Genomic DNA, 21248 nt, shown 5'->3' with positions numbered 1-21248 from the left:
AGATAGCGGGAGGGGGGAAGAGAGAGCGAGAGGGGGGAAGAGAGAGGGGAAGAGAGAGCGAGAGGGGGGAAGAGAGAGGGTAAGAGAGAGCGAGAGGGGGGAAGAGAGAGAGGGGGGAGAGAGAGAGGGAGAGGGGGAGAGAGAGAGAGGGGGCAAGAGAGAGGGGGGCGAGAGTGAAGGAGAGAGAGAGAAGGAGAGAGGGGGAGAGAGAGAAGGAGAGAGGGGGAGAGAGAGAAGGAGAGAGGGGGAGAAAGAGAATGAGAGTGGGGGAGAGAGAGAATGAGAGATGGGGAGAGAGAGAATGAGAGATGGGGAGAGAGAGTGGAGAGAGAGGAGAGAGGAGAGGGGGGGAGAGGGGGGAAGATTGGAGAGAGAGAAAGAGAGAAAGGGGGAGGAAGGGAGAAGAGAGGGGAAGAGAGAGGAGAGGGGGGAGAGAGGGGGAAAGATTGGGGAGAGAGAGAGAGAGAAAGGGGGAGGAAGGGAGAAGAGAGGGGGAAGAGAGGAGAGAAAGGGGGTAAGAGAGAAGATAGATGGGGAGAGAGATGGAGACAGAGGGAGGGGGAGAGATGGGCTGGAAAGAGGGGAGGGATAGGGAGAGAGGGGGTGGGAGGGGAGTGAGAGGGATGAGGATGAAGAGAGGGGGGAGGGGGAGAGAGGAGAGGAGGGGCGGAAGAGGGGGGAGAGAGGAGAGGAGGGGCAAAAGAGGGGGGAGAGAGGAGAGGCGGGGCGGAAGAGGGGGGAGAGAGGAGAGGAGGGGCGGAAGAGGGGGGAGAGAGAAGAAGAGCGAGAAGAGAGAAGAGGGGGAGAAAGGGGAGAAAGGGGAGAAGGGAGAGGGGTGGAAGGGGGGAGAGAGAGAGGGAGGGTGAAGAGGGGGAGAGAGGAGAGGGGGGAGAGAGGGGGAAAGATTGCGGAGAGAGAGAGAGAAAGGGGGAGGAAGGGAGAACAGAGGGGGAAGAGGGGAGAGAAAGGGGGTAGGAGAGAAGATATATGGGGAGTGAGATGGGGAGAGATGAGGGGGGAAAAGAGAAGAGGGGGAGAGGGGGTGGGAGGGGAGTAAGAGGGATGAAGATGAAGAGAGAGGGGAGAGGGGGAGAGCGGAGAGAAGGGGCTGAAGAGGGAGGAGAGAAGAGAGGAGGGGCGGAAGAGGGGGGAGAGAGGAGAAGAAGGGTGGAAGTGGGGGAGAGAGGAGAGGAGGGGTGGAAGAGGGGGAGAGAGGAGAAGAGAGAAAGAGGGGGAGGAGGGAGAGGGGCAGAAGGGAGAGAGAGAGAGAGGGGGTGAAGAGGGGGAGAGAGGGGAGGAGGGAGAGGGTCAGAGAGTGGAGGAGGAAGAGGGGCGGAAGGGGGGAGAGAGAGAGGTGGGAGAGGAGGGGGTCACATGGAAGAGGAGTGGTTTGCTGGGTGGGGAACAGAGGGGTCATGTATCAGTGTGCAGAAAAACGGATCGTCCATGTGATTGGACTCACCCCAATCCCTGAATTCATCAGACTACCGGTACTCACAGCAGCCTCTGCATTGCTGGGGTGAATCCCCAACACATGTGGGGGGCGGGGCTTCACTGAGCAGTCAACCCCGCACTCTACAGCTCATTTGTCTCCGGAGCAAGCAGTGAGAGGAATTTACCTCCGCTGGCCACGCCCACCTGTCAGCGCTCCAGCACACCTATCTGCAGGATGTGCAGAAGACAAAGCATTTTCCGTGGGCGATGTGTGAGCTGATTCCAGCATCCTCGGTCCTGTACTGGACAGGCTGACACTGCTCAACTCCCCTGTGTGTCTGTGATCAATGGTGCTGCTTTTTTTTCAGGAGTTATAGAGGCATGGGGCCACTGACTCACCCTGTACAGCCCAAGAGATGAGATGAGAAGCCGGCGGGGGAGGGTGTTAGCAGACAGTGCAGAGTCCTGTGTTCTAGATCGATCCTGATCCGTGGGCAGCGCAATCCTTTCCGATGCTAGGCTCTTCTCCTCTCCCATTGTCAGGCAAATTAGACGGTTGCGAGGCCCCTGTGAGCGCGAGGCCTTAGGCAACTGCCTAGTTTGCCTAATTAGAGAGCCGCCTCTGCCTCCAATGTCACCCAGATTCTTCTCTTGGTGTTAATCTATGACATCGCTAACACTGGTTGAGTTATGTGACAATTATATCAAGTTATATATACAGGACTGTGGTTATGTTCTGTACTATGTATTTTGGAACATGGATGATCTGCTGTACTAAATATATTTTGAAAGCCTAATTGAATTTTCATTTAAAATCAGTTAAATGCTGTACATCAAGACTAATGGTGTTCGATGTCTAATGCCGTGTACACACGACCGGTTTTTCCGTTGAAATAAACTCTGACGGTTTTTCCTGCGGAGTTCCAATGGAATTCCGCTCAATCGGTCTTGCCTACACACGATCACACCAAAGTCTGACCATCTAGAATGCGGTGATGTACAACACGTACGACGGGACTAAAAGGAAGTTCAATAGCCAGTAGCCAATAGCTGCCATCTCATACTTGCTTCAGAGCATGCATCGTTTTTGGTCTGTCGGAACAGCATACAGACGAGCGGTTTTCCCAATAGGAATTGATTCCGTCTGAAATATTTAAAATGTGTTCTATTTCTAGATCCATCAGAATTTTTGAAAAAAAAAAGCCTGATGAGGCATACACACGATCGGAATGTATGATGAAAAGATTCCATCAGACTTTTTCTTCCAGAAAGTCCGACCGTGTGTATGCGGCATTACAGTTCATTTTCTTTCTAAAGCAGTCACAGCCTGAGTAGAAAAGACTGTCAGCAGCTGCAGAGTGGAACCTTTGCTCTCTTTTCAGAAACAGTGGTCTCTCTGCAGAGGTCTAACACACCCTCTATTTGGTCAGACCTAAAGCTTTGCAGTCACTCCAGCTCATGCTCCCTGCTGATTGGAGAGCTCTGGCTATAACTCAGCAGGGATGGTTTTGGACATCTGCAGAGAGATCGATGCTTCCCCAAAAAAGAGCAAGTATCCCACTCTGCAGCATGCTGGCAGCGGACAACATTTTATACTCGGGCTGTAGCTACTTTAGAAAGAAAACAAACCTTAAGGTACATTTTTTGTTTTGATGTACCAGAAATGCATTTCACTCATTTAAACTGAGAGTTTAAAGAGGAAGTAAACTTCCCCACTCTGATGCTCCTTTTCATTTAGTCCATTATAATAAGTCATTATCAGACTATAGCCACTGTAATCCAGCCCAAATCACATATTACTTACTGTTTAAAGAAACTTGTTTCCAGGGGTTAGGCAGAGCTATCTTAAGTATTGTTTTCTGAGTCCACAGTGGAGTGTATTTCCGCCCTTACATTGAGCACTACCTGTACTGTTAACCAAGCCTCCTTCTCAATCCAACGTTTCTATGGCAACCCTGCTTCCCTGTTCATAGCTTACTTGTTTATTTCATAGTATTTACTTGTGCCGATGTCTAATGTTTCCCTTTGTCAGACTTATCAGCTTCAGCTGATAAGACTGCAGTAATGGCCAAGTTTACACTGCATGTGATGTCACATATGGTCACCTGGTGTGTAGGAGGAAGCTCTGAGTGATTAGCAGAGTTCAGTGTTGTGCCGTAGGAAGTCCTGATAACAGATAGATAAGACATAGAGAGTGTGCCATAAATCAGGGGAGATCTGGGCATGCTCAGTGACTTCATTCTACAGAACAACAAGGATTGCAACAATACTAAGCAAATAAGGAGATATCTACAAGCAGTGTTCATCAGGGTTTTTTATGCTGATTTACATGGGACAAAGTTGTGGGGGAGGGTTTACAACCACTTTAATTGGGATTTAAAGCAGATATATGAATAATGTTAAAAACGTGCATCAATTAATATATAATATATCACAATATACAGTTCCTGGAATTCATGAAGAATGTTGTAGACACTTTAGAATTCCTTCATACCTCTGCACCACAAATTTTGGTGCTTGTGAAAGATTCATCTACCTGTTGAGAAAGATACATGAATCTGTCACATGGAGGCCAGCACTGAGGCTGGAGTGTCCATAGCAGACAGGCACATGAAGGGGGCTTTTTGTTGCGGGGTGGGGCAGAGCGTGATGGGAACCTTGAGACTAGTCAATTAATCTCAGTTTCCCCTTTCAGGCTCCATGAACCCAACAAATTTTGATTGACAGCACACAGCAATGGGCAGATATCATAGCCACCAGCCTTCAAATTTTCCACTCGCCTAATCGCATTTTTGAAAATAAGGGCGGGGATAGCACGCTGTAATTGCTTACATAGAGAATTGCCTCTGCTCACTGTCAAACACAGCCCTACCTCCTGACCTGGCGCCTGTGATAGACAGGATCCCGGTCCAATGCTGGGACCTGTTCTGTCAGTCACAGACATTGGGTCAGGAGGCGGGGCTGTGTGTGATGGCAAGCGGAGGCAAGTCTAATATAAGCTGTTAGAGCAGGCTATACCGGCTCTGTGGTCTGGCCGGAAATCCTCTTCCTCCAGTCTCTCCTCCCCTGTGATGATCCGGCTGCCCTCTCTCCTCCTCTGCACAGGTGAGGCTGCAATGGTGGGCACAGGTGAGGCTACAATGAAGGGCACAAGTGAAGCTGCAATGGTGAGCACAGGCCAATCTGAATTGATGGGCACTGACAAGGCTGCAGTGATGGGCACAGGTGAGGCTGCATTGATGGGCACAGGTGAGGCTGCATAGGTGGGCACAGGTGAGGCTGCAATGGTGGGCACAGGTGAGGCTGCAATGGTGGGCACAGGTGAGGCTGCAATGGTGGGCACAGGTCAGGCTGCAATGGTGGGCAAAGGTCACACTGCATTGATGGGCACAGGTGAGGCTGCATAGATGGGCACTGGTGAGGTTGCACTGATAAAGTTGTTAATATTTATTTTTGTAACTTAATTCTGCATAAAACATTTAAGTGTAATTTCACAAGATAATTTATGAGGGCGTGTTTAGGGGCAGAATTAGGAGCAGTGCAGGGTAAGGATTGGGTGGGGCAACTGGTGGCAAGTAACCCTTAAGGCTTGGCTAGTAGCTCAAGACTTGAAATTTTGAGCCCTAATCACCACTATTGGACCCCACTAGAATCCGCCTACTGTCAAACCCATTTCTCAAAGTTACCTATCAGGCTCCACCCACTGTCAGTGTGCTCTTGTGTAATTGGTTGGTAGGATGCTGGTGGCTTGCATACTAGCGGCCAATGAAGTAAATGCAAAACACATTTTTCATAAACATTAATAAAGTATTAAACACAAAATAGCCCACCCTAGTACACCAACTTTGAGTTTGTCTAAATTACCTCCAGTTTTAATGAATAAAATTAAGTGAATGAAAGTCTATCTATGAGTGATGAGTGGAGGATGAGTGGATGCATGAAGGGTTTGCCTCCGCCATTCATAGGTCATTTTATATCTATGGAAGTTATAGTACAGCTTCTTTGAATGTAGGATGTAGATGGAAAGGTTGGGCATAGTCAGTACTGTTGATGAATGCCTGTCACAGGTCCAGGGCTGGTAAGAAACCTGCAGCTCCAGAAGAATACTGCTGCAGGGTATAATAGGAGGGCTTTGGATTTCCACTATGACAACTGACAATGGCACCTAGTACACTTTGCATTGAGTGTAAGTACTGTCCCTTGTGCTAATTGTTAAAATTTTTTTTTTACCAAAACAGGCTTTAAAAAACAGCTTATTTCTTGATAATAAACTTCAATGAAAAGTGCTGTAAAGATACATACATTGCATAGAGAGTCACAAAGTTTAGGGCTAGTCCTGAACAATAATACATAACTGAATAAAAAAAATATTAAAACTAGTACTAGCTAGTACTGTCTCTAACAGGCGGGGTACCTGTCCTTAATCTACCAACTTGCAAATGCATGCCAAACCTGGGAGCCAGGCCTTAAATAGGCTCTGCCTGACACAAGAAGACTGCTAGAGTCACATGGGCAGGTAGCATCCAATAAAATTGCTTCCCCAGTGACCCAGGAGACCATAGAGGAACCCTGTTCCTCATGACTTCCTCTCAAACAACAGTGCCAATGCGAAACAGCTTCACCTGCAGTGAAGAAAGTGGACTGCACCTGCCTACAGGCACACCAAGAAGAGGAGGAGCCAAGAGCGACGGCTGGGGACCAGAGAAGAGGATAGGGGTCACACGGTGCAATTCCATTGCACAGAGTAGGTAAGTATACAATGTTTGTTATTTTAAAAAAAATATTGACTTCATCACTTAAAAGTGGAACTTCACTCTCTCTAACAACATTGACTATTTTTCATCCTTATACTGCTAGCATTGGTAAATAGCTAGGAAAGTATATCATATTTAATATTTAATTGTTAAGCCAGGAGGTGTTTTTCTAAATGATTTCCCAGCACAATAAAGCATAGAAAAATGATTGGATGGCTGAGTTTGCTTTGAATATTAATGATTGATTATTTAGTAATTTTGCTTTGTGGTGCTCAGATGGGGTTCAGTTCCACTTTAAATATAGCCCTTCATGGGATCTGATACAAACTTTGCTCCGAAGAAGCAAAGTGACAGATTCTTTTTAAACATTAAATGTGTGCTGATTTTCAATACAACTTACAGCTGTAACATGTATACATGTTAAAGTTAGTTGTCTTTTATAATAAATGCATTTTTGTCTATACAGGTTCCTGCTTGGAAATAGTAGGAGGTCGCAAAGTTGCTCGCTATGCAAGGCCATATATGGCATTATTAAGTTCACCTGAAAAAATATGTGGAGGAGTCCTAATACACCCCAAATGGGTTTTAACAGCTGCTCATTGTGAAGTGTAAGTGTTAAGAGTTTTAGCTTAACCCATGATCAGACCCATGGTGGGTGCAGATCATAGCCCGAGTCTAGCCCAATCCTTCAAGCGACTGTAGAAATAAAAAATACATAGTCCAAACTTCTGCTAATTTACAAAAAAGACAGTTACGCAAAAAGAAAAAATAGAATCATTATGGGGCTTATTGCAAATGGAGTGCAGATATCAATATTTACTGTCTACTCTGCAGCATTTACTCCAACTAATTCATAAAATGCAGACCATGGGATGTTCATGGCATAAAGCTGCAAAGAACATTCCATTAACCCCCCAGGCGGTATTCCGGAGTCTGGCTCGGGGTGGAAATTGTATACCAAAAGCGGTAACCCCGAGCCAGACTCAGGACCGCATTGCTGAATGCAGGAGGAGGTTTACTTACCTTCTCCCCTGGATCCAGCGATGTCCCTGCGCTGTACGAGCGGCTCGTCCTCCGCTCGATTCATCACGGAGCCAATCTCCGTTCCCTGCAAGCGTTGCGACGCACGAGGTCCGGACAAATCCCAAAAGATTTAGCATGCAAAGGCTCTTATGAAGTCCGGTGTTAAAATGAAAAATGACACCAACGGAATGCGTGTTGAAAGAAGTCCAAAGAAGCACCGCCACCAATAAGTAATTATGGCCGCTCATCAGAGCACAAGATCTCAGGTTTAGATGAGATCAGAAATCGCATATACTGTAAAAATGGTAAAGGAAAACCGTCAAATCTTTTGGGATTTGTCCGGACTTATATATCATTTTTTGTTCATTATGGGTTGCACACTGGAATATGGACTATAAGTTCTTCAATATAGTGTATTAATTTGGTTCACATTATATAAATGAATTTATTTTTTTAATTTATATATTAATTTATTTATTTTGTTTATATAATTAACTTATTTACATTAATGAGTTATTATTTATTTATTTTTTGATTTATCTATTCACTCACATTATTAGTTTGTACACGTGTGGGTGGTAGTATATCATATTTGTTGTATGCGGTTTGGTTTCTGGCTTGGACAGATTTAAGTGAGTTATTCCTAAGAATTACAGGACTACAATATAAAACGCCAAATTTTCATGCAAAATAATGGTACAGCTTTCAGCACCTAAAATCCGAAATAATCATACCGCCAGGGAGGTTAAAGGTGGTGAGGCTGGTACCTGGATTTTACAGGTCATGTATCTGGGTTCTCCTCTTCCAGGCATATTTCCCCATTAATTAAAATAATAATAACAAAGTTTCTTTACCCAACGGTTAATGTTTAATGTTAAAATTACCCACCGCTCCCCACTGGTTAGGGGACAGTGGTACCCCACTTTGCTCGATGGCTGTGGTGTAAGCCGGAGCAGAAGGGGAAGAAATGATACACGGAGGACACATGTGACCAAAAGGACTACAACCACAGGGGCCTTGAATCGATACACATAAATCTTTATATTTTTGAAAATTTTTATTCCAGTTATGTAGCACTGGCTCCTGACGAGCATGAACTATATGTCTATCAAAATAAATATTCCTGAAACCACAGTTGGGTTTTAGGGCTAATTTTACTAAATTATGATTTCAGTACCAGTCCAGCTGGCTTGCACTGGGTTCTCCTTGGCCGCAGGTGTCGCTTTCATCGCCGGCAAGTGGTAGAATGCAGTTTAGCTGGGTGTATTGAATGCCACGTTTTTTCGGAACCAGCCCAGTGGGAGTGTTCTCCTGCTGTGCACTCTGGGAGGTGGTATTTAAGGTACTGACATCACGTGTTACAGGGTTCCGTGCCAGAGGATTTTTCTATCTGTTTGGTTCTGGTCCTCCTGACCAGCCCCCACGGCTCTCCTGGCCTGGGGTGCGGTTCCATGCATTCCTAATTCTCGGGGCAGAATAGCCTGAGGCGAAGCAACTGCAGGCACAGACCTGAATGGATGTCAAGGTCGGGTGATTCAAGGGTGGTCTGGTGCCGTCTCATCTAAGGAGAGGCCCAGCAACTGGAGAAGCATCCAGGGGAGGACTCTTCAGGAGAAGGCTATGCACAAGGCTGGCTTCTTTGAAGGAGCCTGGAGGCTCAGTTGAAGGACACTTCATGGATCCATACTCATACGGTATTGCCGGACTGACTGAGAGATACTGGTACCGTATGATAGCTCTATAAATTTGTCTATGTCCCTCAGTTATAATCAAGTCTGTGGCAGAGACTTTTTCTAAAGTATTCTATGCTCAAGTCTGTGGCAGATACTTTACTTTACTTAACACCCTACCAGCTGCTAGGCCTAGTGAGAGGAGGTCCATCCAGGGGTTGTGAAAATCCAGCTGTGAAACGGTTATTCTCTGGATTCCTTATATAAAGACTTTCCATTTTTGACAGTCCAAAGTACCTGAACTTTCTTCTAACCCTCTACTCTAAACTAAGAGATCTTGTCCCTATTTCAAATAAATATCCCAAAAGAAGATCCAATGTCAGTTTCTGCATTTCTTTGGGCCATCTACCACGGTAAACCCCTAGACAGAGACAGGGTTAAGAAGCTCCTTCGGGAGTCAGTGCTACAGTTATTAATGTATATACAATGTAAATAACAGACAATAAGGCCATCCTGCATTGCTCCTTATGTGCCCTCCACAGATATATGACATATGTTATATTTGTAAGATGGAAAAGAAAATGTTTTTGTATGTTTGTTTTGTGTTGTTTTTCAATAAAAAGTATCTGATTGAAAAAAATAATAATAATATCAAGTATTGGAGTCCTAAAGCGAATATAGTGGTAGGTACAACTGTAAAGTGCACCAGAGAACTTTAAAAACAGATTTTCTTATCTACACTAAAATCTAGGTGACTTCTAGGACCTTACATATTTACACAGGATTTCTGGCTGTGTCTGCCAATATACTTGCAAACAATGAACATGCACACTGACACACAAAAGTAGTTGATGCTGAGAACAGACTTTCAGGTGAAGTGTTGAGTCAATTAACAGTTAGGCTTCATGTACTCGGGACGTTTTAAAACCTCTCCTGAACGATGGAACTTGACAGCTAGTAACCAACGTTTAAAAACGTCCATTGTGCTGCGTTTACATGCCACATTTAGCTGCGTTTGCATTTAGAAGCATTTTTTGCATTGCAAATGGGCAGAAATATATCTCTCACCATTAAAAGTCCCTATAAACAAAACACGGCTAAACAAGAGTTACCGCATTTACAAGCTGTTACAGGCATTTGGTGCTTCAAATGCCTCTGAACATCCGTCTTGAACACATTTTTTTGCGTTCCAAAAAATGCTTCTTAAAAAATGCTGCTTATTATTGCATCCACTGACACCAATGCTGGGGGTTATTATTGTATCCAATGAGACCAATGTTGGGGGATTATTATTATATCCACTCACACCAATGTTGAGGGGTTATCATTATGTTCACTGACACCAATATTGTGGGGTTGTTATTGCATCCACTGACACCAGTGCTAGGAGTTATTATTGCTTCCACTGACACCAATGTTGAGGGTTATAAGTGCACTCACTGACATCAATACTGTTGTTATTGTGTCCACTGACACCTATAAAGGGGGGTTACCATTCTGTCTGCTGACACCAATGCTGGGAGTTATTATTGTATTCAAGAAAACCAATGCTGGGGGTTATAATAACTGCCACTGACATCAACGCTTGGGTCATTGTAATCCAACTTCTACAGTGCACATTGTGATAAACTGCCAACAATAGAGAAAGGCTAAAATATTTGTGCATTGAGGCACCTTATGGCTCATTAATTTGAATGGGCTGCCTAATTGATGCAATCCAACTCAAGGAATTAAAACTTGCTGCAATTGTTCAGCCCTCTGGAAGAGTTAAGACCACACTTGGGGTTCTCTATAATTTTCAAGTTGGCCACCGTTGCCTCAGAGCAAACCCCCACCCAATTAAAAGAGTTTAGGGTTCTGATGAAGGTTTCACTTCCCGACCAGGCCATTTTTTGAGATATGGCACTGTGTTGCTTTAACTGACAATTGTGCGGCCATGCATTGATATACCCACATAAAATGTATGTCCCTTTTTCCCACAAATAGAGCTTTCTTTTGGTGGCATTTGATCCCCTCGGCGGTTTTTATTTTTTGCGCTAAAAATAAAAAAAGACTGACAAAATTTTTAATAAAAAACAATACTCCTTACTTTCTGTATAAAAAATTGCCAATAAAATAATTGAAAAAATCTAATTTCTTCATCAGTTTAGGCCAATATGTATTCTGCTACATATTTTTGGTAAAAAAAATCCCAATAAACGCTTATTGATTGGTTTCTGAAAAAGTTATTGCCTCTACAAACTATGGGTGAGATTTATGGCATTGCTTTTTATCTTTTTTTACTAGTAACGGCAATGATCAGCAATTTTTAGCTGGACTGCGACATTGTGGCGGACAAATCTGACCCTAAGTGACACTTTTTGGGGACCAGTGACACCAATACAGTGATTAATTCTAAAAAGATGCTCTGATCCCTGTATAAATGACACTGGCAGGGAAGGGGTTAACACTAGGGGTGATCAAAGGGTTAAGTGTGTCCTAGGGAGGTGCTTTCTAACTGTGGGGGGGGGGTGTAGTGTTACACTGGAGGAAAAGAGACATGGGGGGATATTTGTGAAAGACAAATCCACTTTGCACTACAAGTATAAACTACAAGTGCAAAGTACACTTGAAATTGCACTGAAAGTGCACTTGGAAGTGCAGTCACTATAGATCAGAGGGGTAGAGCTGAAATGAGGGGAAGCTCTGCTGATTTTATTATCCAATCATGCGCAAACTAAAATGCTGTTTTTTATTTTCATTGCATGTCCCCCTCAAATCTACAGCGACCGCACTTCCAAGTGCACTTCCAGTGCAATTTCAAGTGCACTTTGCACTTGTAGTTTGCACTTGTAGTGCAAAGTGGATTTGCCTTTCGTAAATAACCCCCATGGTGTTTCAGCTTAGCTGAAACAGAAGATCTCTCTTTTCTTCACTGACAGATCAGCAGTGTGCCTTGTTTATATCTGTGTCTCCTGTGAAGGATCGGTAGTTCACTGAGGCCATCGCGGCCACCGGACCCGCTACTGATTGGTTACAGGCTACACCTCGTTCACAAAATCACATACAGGTACGTGATTTTGCGCAGCCAGGCTGCCCTGCCACAGTATATGTACGGTGGGCAGTCCGGTAGCCGTTAATGATACATCAGAAGACACAGTTTTACAATCTGATAACCAACAGATTATTGAACAGAATGAAATAATGATTTGATAAAGACTAAACATGACATGATTTGGATGTCTATATACTGTAACCTAGAAGATTTAATGTGACCCCTCTGCCTTCTGTACATTATAGCATGGGCATGTTTGGCATCAAGCTGATTGGGTATTGTTTTATACATTTGTGTAAATGCTTGTTTTCAATATTGTACCATCATAGCTTTAATTATACGAATTGTATGAAAGTAGATTCTTTGTTTTTGTGCTATCAATCATATAGGTTTAACCGTTTCACAGGCTTTGAAAGGGGTGGTATTGTCATGTACAGAAATAGCTATTATATGTTCAACCTATTAAAATAAATGCTCTTTGTGATTACAACTGCATTGTTTATAGAGTTTATGTCTCGATAGCTATAGTATATGATTTGAAACATAGATAATTAAAATGTGCTATATAATTTACCCCTTATTTTGTACATTGATAAAGTAGGCTTCCTTTGTTACAAATCCTGTGACGACCCATCACAAACATATTTGTGATCCAATCTGGGTCCGCACTCAAAGGTTAAGAAACACAGATTTACTGGATAGGCCCACATGTCTTTAGTAAGAATTATATGTACTTTAAGCAGATGTTTATTACTATTGATGCGTTTAACCTTTTAATACATATTTTCTGTCTTAGGAATTTGTCTACTACAGTTACTCTAGGATCTTTATCACAGACAAAACCAAATAAGGACACACAAAAGTTCCATGTTTTAAAATGGATTCCTAATAAAAAATTTGATCCAAGTACAAATGATAACGATATCCAGATATTAGAGGTAGGTGTATTAATCCTCCACAAACATTAGATGTATTCTCATGCCCAGTAATTGTACTTAAATTCATGTGCTGTGAAATTAAAATATCTGATAATGCAGAATGCTAGGCTTTAGATAAGGTTCAGGTTCAGTGCTACTATGGGTTTTCAGTGAATTCCCTGGATTTGCAAAGTTTATGAACCGCAAACGTTTGTATCAAAACATCTCAGATTCACCACCAGAAATAAGGAACAACCAATACAGGCATACCCCACTTTTAAGTATGCAATGGGGTTTATTTACTAAAGCTGGAAAGTGCAAAATCAGGCTCACTGCTGCATAGAAACCAATGAGCTTCCAGGTTTTATTACCAAAGCTTAATTGAACAAGCCAAGATTAGAAGCTCATTGGCCTATATGCAAAAATGAGCCTGATTTTGCAATTTCCAGCTTTATCAAATAAACCCCATTGTGTACTTAAAAGCGGAGTATGCCTGTAACGCTGTGTATTACTCTTCCTTGGTCATCTGAGCTGAAGGAATGAATAACCCAGCCCTCTAACTATTAAAGGATGGGTTTACGGCTGCCCTATTGTTGGTGTGTGTTAGAAAAAGCTATCAATTATGTACAGTGGGGAAAATAATTATTTGATCTCCTGCAGATTTTGTAACTTTGCCCATTACATAGGAATGAAGGGTCTATAATGGTTATCATAGGTGTATTTTAAATGATAGAGACAGAATAACAACCAGAAAAAGTAAAGGTTTTATTTAAACATTTAAGTAGTACGTTGATGAAGAGGAGGAATCAGACAAAATACAAGCAGATTAAACTTCAGCTTTAAGAAGATTGCAAGAGAGCCGCATGTGGCCCAAGAAACACAAATTGGATGTTTAAAATGAATGTCAAGCTAATATCTTTTTTTGCATAGAATAGGGAACATTTGCTAAATTGTTTATAAATATACCCTGAATATATATTTTTTAATAATTAACATGAATTGATAAAATGCAAGGAAAATGCAGTTTTAGTTTTTTTATTGGCCTAATATTGAAAACACTGGGATAAAATAATCTTAATCTTTTATTTTCTAAATAATGAATTGTAGGCCTCAGTAGACATAATGGAGGGAAGTAATAAAAGACAAGACAAGTTCTATCCTCAACTGGTACCATTGTCCATATTAATCAATCAGCTTCTGTTTTTTTCCCATACAACTTAGAAAATGAAAATTTGAAAACTGACTAACTGCCCTCCAGTTGAGACAAAGTTGATACCAAATTTGCCCCAGACACTTTGGGGTCGATTTACTAAAGGCAACTAGACTGTGCACTTTAGCAAGAGCAGTTGCTCCAGAGCTTAGTAAATGAGCAGAAGCTCTGCGGACTTTTATCATCCAATCGTATGCAAGCAAAAAAGCTGTTTTTTTATTTTTTATTTTCGTTGTTCGTGATTGGGTATTCTTTGCAAAGAGAAGCTTTACCTTGTATACTAAGCTTTGGAGTAACTGCACTTGCACTTTGCCAAGTGCACAGATTATTTCCATTTAGTAAATTTATCCCTCTGTATCAATTCCCTCCAATGTGGCCCTTTAAAGATTAATTTCGCCGAATTTGGTCCACTATTGCATTCGAGTTTGACACGCTCTAAGGAGTAAAGAATATTTTTGTTGCTTTCAGCTATCTGGAGAAGCCCGACTGGACAGATCTGTCAATTGCATGCCATTGCCGAAGAAAATTAAAAACATCAAACCAGGAACAGTTTGTGAGACAGCTGGATGGGGGAAAACTTCATACAAGGATAAATACAGTTCTGTATTTCTAATGGAAGTGAATGTGCCAATAATAAGCAATCAAAAGTGTAAAGCCATGTGGAAAAAGAGGAGCCTAAAAATAACAAAAAACATGTTGTGTACCCTTGTGGACAAAGATGGAAAAGACACATGTGATGTAAGTTAGCTGTGGACAAATGTAGTGCACTGTTATTCAGCTCAGTAGTTCTGGGGCCAAGGTTTGCAGTGCTGAAAAAGGTAAAAAAAACAACTATCTTCTGCCACCCACCTTTGACCCATCTCTAAAAATAGGGCCCCATTTACTCCTAGCAATTTGGAATCAGCGTGGCTCTGCCCGCGATTCCAATTTGCAGTCAATAGTGTGACTTATGTTTGGGTGCCATTCATTTTTAATGGTACCCCAATTGTGGTGTGATATTTCCGCAATTGTCGTGTGACAAAAATGCATGGCAATCGCAGCAAAACGCGTGAAAACAATCTTTTGATGCTTGTCGCACAAAAAGTGCAGGAGCTTCCTTTGTGTGACAAATGTGCATACGGCAGCCTTTTTAAGTGAATGGGCTACCCTACGCACGGCACATGGAAATGTGTGTAAACTGTCAACAAAATTATGTGAGCAAGAATGTGCTAAGTGAAATGTGAATTGGGCCTAAAGCAGACCATAATTCCTAACCCTCCCCTAAACTTTACACCCATACTAATGAAGCTATAGTAGTTTGCACTTTTATTAAATTTTTTGAAAATGATTTAAAGAAAATCTTGGTTCTGCAAAGGATTCACAGATTTCCAAAGAGAAAGCCAGCAATAGCTCAGATTCCAGAGCAGGGATAGGGAAGGTCAGCAATATGCTGGCAGTGAGGTCAAACAATCAAAAGTCCAGGCTGGAATCGGTAACACAGATGAGCAGCAGGCACAAGAGGCAAGAGAAATCAGAAAATAAGCTTCCGATGCAGCTGTTCCAGTAGCGCGATCAGCAGGTTTTTACAAATACAGGATACATCCAGCGATGATGCTAGGCAAGCCTCGGGTTTAAATAGGCAGTCGGGTGGCAGCATTTGTGAGCACGCTTGTGCATGTACAAACACAGTCCATACACACCAACTTCAATAACTCAGTAACTAGTAACTGTCTTTTTTATATTTATTGTTTTAAATAGGAGAGGGGTTAGGGCATGAGATACTCCAAAACACTTGCACAGTAACAGGAGGACACTTTTCTCAAGGCTGACATTCCAGAGTTCTGCCAAGGACAGGGGAATGGCCTGTACTCTGACCACTTATGTGCCAGTACCTCTTGGCACTTATATCCCAAAGCACACAGTCACCAGAAAACGATTCAGGGTCATTACTCATAAGTCCCCAGGATGACTGCACACCTTCTAGCTTCTTCTGGACACAGTCTAGTGAGGAAGACAATACATCTCCAGACCAGTGCTCTTATGGTGAATTCCTACAGCCACCTCCTCCTGTGCATCACCCTGCTTTATCTGCTGATCGCAGGTGCAATGCTTTCCAGGCCATAAGTAAAAAAATAAATAAATGCACATTAATTACCTGCAAAATAATGTGCATTTATTTTTTATTTTTTTAAATTTTAATTTAAGGTGAACTTAAGGTGAACTTATGCTTTAAGCACACCAGCACAAACATTGCTCCCCTGACAATAGAAGAAGACAAAAACGAAACTTGCCTAGCATCCTACACTAGGAGGGCGCTACACATATAAACAACTGCTTTTTCTGTTTATTTGTAGGGTGATTCTGGAGGACCATTGATTTGCAATGGAGATTTCAGCGGAGTTCTATCTTTTGGAGAGGAACACTGTGGGATTCCTGGTAATGCCAGCGTCTACACTCGTCTGACAAAAAAACATATCGATTGGATTAAGTCAGAAATACCATATAAAATAGAGTGTATGTTTAACTAGGCCCTGCACACAGTCTTCACAATAATGCAATCTCCAGGCTTGTGCTTAATTCAGATTGCAATTTGCAGAAAAATATTTGTGGGCAGTGATAAGAATTTCTAATGTTTAAAAGTTAACCCATGTATGACCCCAGTATATCAAGTGATAATATGCTTTTAACTACTTGCCTACAGGACTCTTTCACCCCCTTCCTGCCCAGACCAATTTTCAGCTTTCACCTCTCACACATTTTGAATGACCATTACTTAGTCATGCAACACTGTACCCAAATTAAATTTGCGTCCTTTTTTTCGCACAAGCAGAACTTTCTTTTGGTGGTATTTAATCGCTAGTGGGTTTTTTATTTTTTGTGCTATAAATAAAAAAAGACAGAAAATTTGGTGAAAAAATGCCCTTTTCTTTGTCATAAAATTTAGCAAATTAGTAGTTTTTCTTCATAAACTTTGGCCAAAATATATACGGCTACATATCTTTGGTAAAAATAACCCTAATTTGTGTATATTATTTGGTCTTTGTGAAAGTTATAGAGTCTACAAGCTAGGGTGCCAATCATTGAAAATTGATCACACCTGATGTACTGAAAGCCTATCTAATTTCTTGAGACTCTAACAAGTGAAGAAAGTACAAATACTCCCCAAATGACCTCTTTTTGGAAAGTAGACATCCCAATGTATTTAGTAAGTCACATGGTGACTAATTGTCTCCAGTATCAGACTGGAGGTTGTAGTCACTCCAAATGACTGGGGTCACCATGTACAGACTTATGCGTATATAACTACAAACGTAAAAAATTTAAAAAAATTTGTTACCAATAATAAAAATAAAATGATTAAAAATCTGCAAAAATGATACCAATATAACTCATTAAATTATGTATAAACCCACATGCATAAGTCTCATCATTTCTAATTGTTAAGTATGACTCGCAATACTCAATATACTGCCTTCACTAGATTGAAAAAGGCTATTATATTTTTGGTCAGGGGAGAATAGAAAACTATCATCCTTACTCATTAGATGAGCATATGTGTGAGAAAATTATATATATAAAATGTAAAAATATATAAGAAAGGAAAAAAGGGGGGGGGGGGGGCGCAGAGAAGTCATTCGGTCATGTTATATTTATATTATGATCTGTTGATAAAAGAGTTGATGTCCAATTCTATATTTATACCTTGTGGATAATGAGTCTGTAACTCATAGATCCAGAAGGTCTCGAGCCTAGACGCACCCCTAATGGAAGCACCTCCTCTCCATGGCACAGTATATTTGTCTATAATGAGGAACTGTGTCCCCGTTGGATCGCGGTGATGACATTGTCGGTAATGGCGTGGAACTGTATGTTTTGTGCTACCTTGTTTTATCAGATTGATATGTTCGGAGACCCTTGTAGTGAAAGATCTTATGGTATGGCCCATATACAGAATTGTTTAACCACTTCAATACCAGGCACTTAAACACCTTCCTGCCCAGACCAATTTTGAGCTTTCAGCTCTGTCGCACTTTGAATGACAATTGTGCGGTCATGCTACACTGTACCCAAATAAAATTTGTTTTATTTTTTTCCCACAAATAGAGCTTTTTTTTGGTGGTATTTGATCACCTCTACGGTTTTTATTTTTTGCTAAACAAATAAAAAAATACCGAAAATTAAAAAAAAAATGTTTTTTTTTTTGTTTCCGTTTCAAATCTTTGCAAATAAGTAAGTTTTCTCCTTCACTGATGGGCACTGATGGGGTTACACTGATGGGCAATGATAAGGCGGCACTGATGGGCACCGATGAGGTGGCACCAATGAAGTGGCACTGATGAGGTGGCATTGATGGACACCGATATGTGGCACTGATAGGCGGCACTGATGGGTGGCACTGATGGGCGACACGGATGGGCACTGATAGGTGGCACAAATTGGCACGGATTGGCATGGATGGGCATGGATAAGTGGCACAGGTGGGCATGGGTTAGGCAGCATAGGTGGGCATGGGTAGGCGGCACAGGTGGGCATGGGTAGGCGGCACAGGTGGGCATGGGTAGGCATTGATAGGCGGCACAGATGGGAACTGATAGGCGGCATTGTATTATAATATATTGCACTCATGGATGCCAATCAGTGCCAATCAATAATGCATGCCAATCAGTGATGCCCATTGTGGGCACTGATTGGCATCCATTATGGGCACTGATTGGCATCCATTGTGGCACTGACTAGAATCCCTGGTGGTCTAGGGTGGCATACCTTGTCCTTGGCATCCCTGGTGGTCTGGTGGCATCCCTGGTGGTCCAGTGTGATAATCCTCGGGGGGGGGCTGTGCTGATAATCGATCAGCACAGACCCCCCCTGTCAGAGGAGCAGCCGATCGGCTCTCCTCTACTCGCGTCTGACAGAAATGGTTGAGAATATGGACTCATATTTTAGGGATGTGTGATACAGTTGGAAGCATTCAACAATGAAAAGACCGGGTTCGGGGGGACACTGGGGACAATGGTAGCTGGTATATCTTGGAAATCCTCTTTTGCTGCATACGTAACATCTTTTTTGCCGTCTTTGGCCTGCTTCAGATGGTGGAATGTTGTTCGGGAAGTAGCGCTCATAAAGTCAGCTAACGGCATCAGAGCAGAGGTTTTCTGGGGGGTTCTTTGTTTGTAGATGTGGAACGTGACAACTTCTTTGATTAATTTTAGCAAGTGGGAAGGGGTTTCCGCGGATTTTGTGTGAATTATGTAGGCATTATAAATGGCCAAATGAATTATATAGATCACTACTTTCTTGTACCAGAAACAGGACTTCCTTATTGACAAATAGGACTGAAGCATTTGGTCATTGAAATCCCCCCATGTAGAGATTGTAATCTTATACACATTTTGGCTTTTCAATGTGCCTCGTCTTCTCTGAACTTCAATTGTAGTGTCATCATGTCTTTCCACCTCAAGGCCAGCACTTTGTTGCATCTCAAAGTTGCTCTTTTCTCCCTTTGCAGTTTTTTATTCACTATGGCTTGTGGGAAGCCCTTCCTATTCTTTCTGGAGATTTTTCATGTTCGGTTACCATAGACTTCAATGTGGTTCGTTATCCAGTTCCGAATGTTCCTGATGATCTAAAATTCTGGTGTGAACCAAACAGGGGGTCGTTCGGCCCATCCCTAGTTATAACTGTCACCATTGCCAGTGTGCCTATGTCTTTTCAAGCCCTCAAAAGGTTGGTATCATAACTGATCACATGTAAATCACCATGGTAACTGCGGATCTAAATGGTGGACAAGATGCTATAATATATATACTAATGGATTGGGGTTTAAATTGGCTTTAAGTCCTGTCATCACAGGCCAGTTTAAAGTTTACTCTGTTTACATTCTGCTTGTCTGTAAAATGCACTGTAACTGCAGACAGGAGTCAAGTCCTGGGGAAAAAAGTGTGGGAACTCTCACTCAAGATCCACTCCCCCACCAAAAAATAAATAAAAATGATACGCTCATATGCACGAACGCTTCAAAAGCGGTATTTTTTATCCAATTTTAATATTGTGTGTATGAAGCTTAACTGTTAGTACATTAAAAAAAACTATTCTCAATAAACATAAATACAGTAATTCTCTGAATAATCAGCATTCATTCAATTGTGCTTCCATGCAAATGTGAACATCATGTTCTGATCTTTATTAGGGAATGTTATTTTGTATATAGAGTGTTTATGTGGTGAGTTTACACTTTTCATTGAACAGAGTTTGGATAACACAGGGTTAAACGGAAAGGTCATAAATGAACTGCACATTATCTGGACAGAATGCTTGGGGAGATAGTGATGTGTTCCTGCTAAGGAGATGTATGTTAGCTTGAGGGGCTGCAAACTCTGCAGGGCTCCAACACACACTCACTGCTATTCCAACCCTTCACATATTTCCACATAAACTTCCCTCCTGGCATTAAACTTTGCAGGTATTGTGCTCAGCTTACCACCCCAAACTGATGTTCCTCCCTCAGCTCACCTCTCTCCCTGCATGTCCTGTGAGCAGAATAGCTGTGCTCCTCCTCTGGGTTCTCTCATCACATGGCACTGAACATAGAGGAGGGGGGATTCAGTGGGACACACAGAACAAGTATGCAGGAGACTGGGGGGGGGAGGGGATGAGGAGACAGAAAATCAGGAGGGGCCGGCGGGGAGGAGCGCATCACGAGAGGTCTGACTAAATACAATCTCTTAGCAGCAGGGACCTGATCTACCCATCAGCTAGCTGTGATTGACAGGTAGATCGAAGTGGAAGCTGTCATGGGGCCCCCCTACTGGCAATGCCTGAATGATCAGTCCACCCCTGGTGTGCAGCACTTACTATTTATTGCGAGCTATGTCGGCAGCTGCTGGTGTAACACAACTCACATACTTCAAAGTCTTGCAGGACGCGGCTGCTAACGGGAACTGAGTTCCTGTTGGGGAAAAAGTGCAGGAACTCCGTTCCCATGCGTTCCCACAGGACTTGAGCCCTGACTGCAGACCAGAAGTGAGATCAATAAATTAATCTGCTTCACAAGCTTTTTAATGGCCTGAATTTACTAAATTATTTGATAATTTTCACACAATAAATTGTATAAGTATTCACTTCAATCATCAGATCATGTGCAGCGGAAATAGTTACATGATTGAATAATTGAAAAAACTGACTCTTCATCAGTGATCTAAGTAACTCAGTTAAAATAAACAGAGTTAT

General features: G+C 42.4%; 1 protein-coding gene across 1 annotated transcript in view; it reads left to right on the top strand.

Moving 5' to 3' along the window:
* Nucleotides 1–17435, top strand: part of LOC143940917 (granzyme A-like) — a 22295-nt gene extending 4860 nt beyond the window's left edge. Inside the window, exons 2-5 of the mRNA XM_077462738.1 lie at nt 6655–6796; nt 12712–12853; nt 14511–14780; nt 16376–17435. Coding sequence (XP_077318864.1) covers nt 6655–6796; nt 12712–12853; nt 14511–14780; nt 16376–16549 — 728 coding nt within the window. The 3' untranslated portion in view covers nt 16550–17435. The remainder of the gene's footprint in view (nt 1–6654; nt 6797–12711; nt 12854–14510; nt 14781–16375) is intronic.
* The last annotated feature ends 3813 nt before the right edge of the window (nt 17436–21248 follow it).

The sequence above is a fragment of the Lithobates pipiens genome, unplaced genomic scaffold (genome assembly GCF_037356315.1).
Source record: "Lithobates pipiens isolate NorthernLeopardFrog02 unplaced genomic scaffold, aLitPip1_a1.2 Scaffold_3, whole genome shotgun sequence".
Taxonomy (NCBI): Eukaryota; Metazoa; Chordata; class Amphibia; order Anura; family Ranidae; genus Lithobates; species Lithobates pipiens.
Note: the sequence above shows the minus strand (reverse complement) of the source record. Positions and strands in the feature narration are given on the sequence as shown.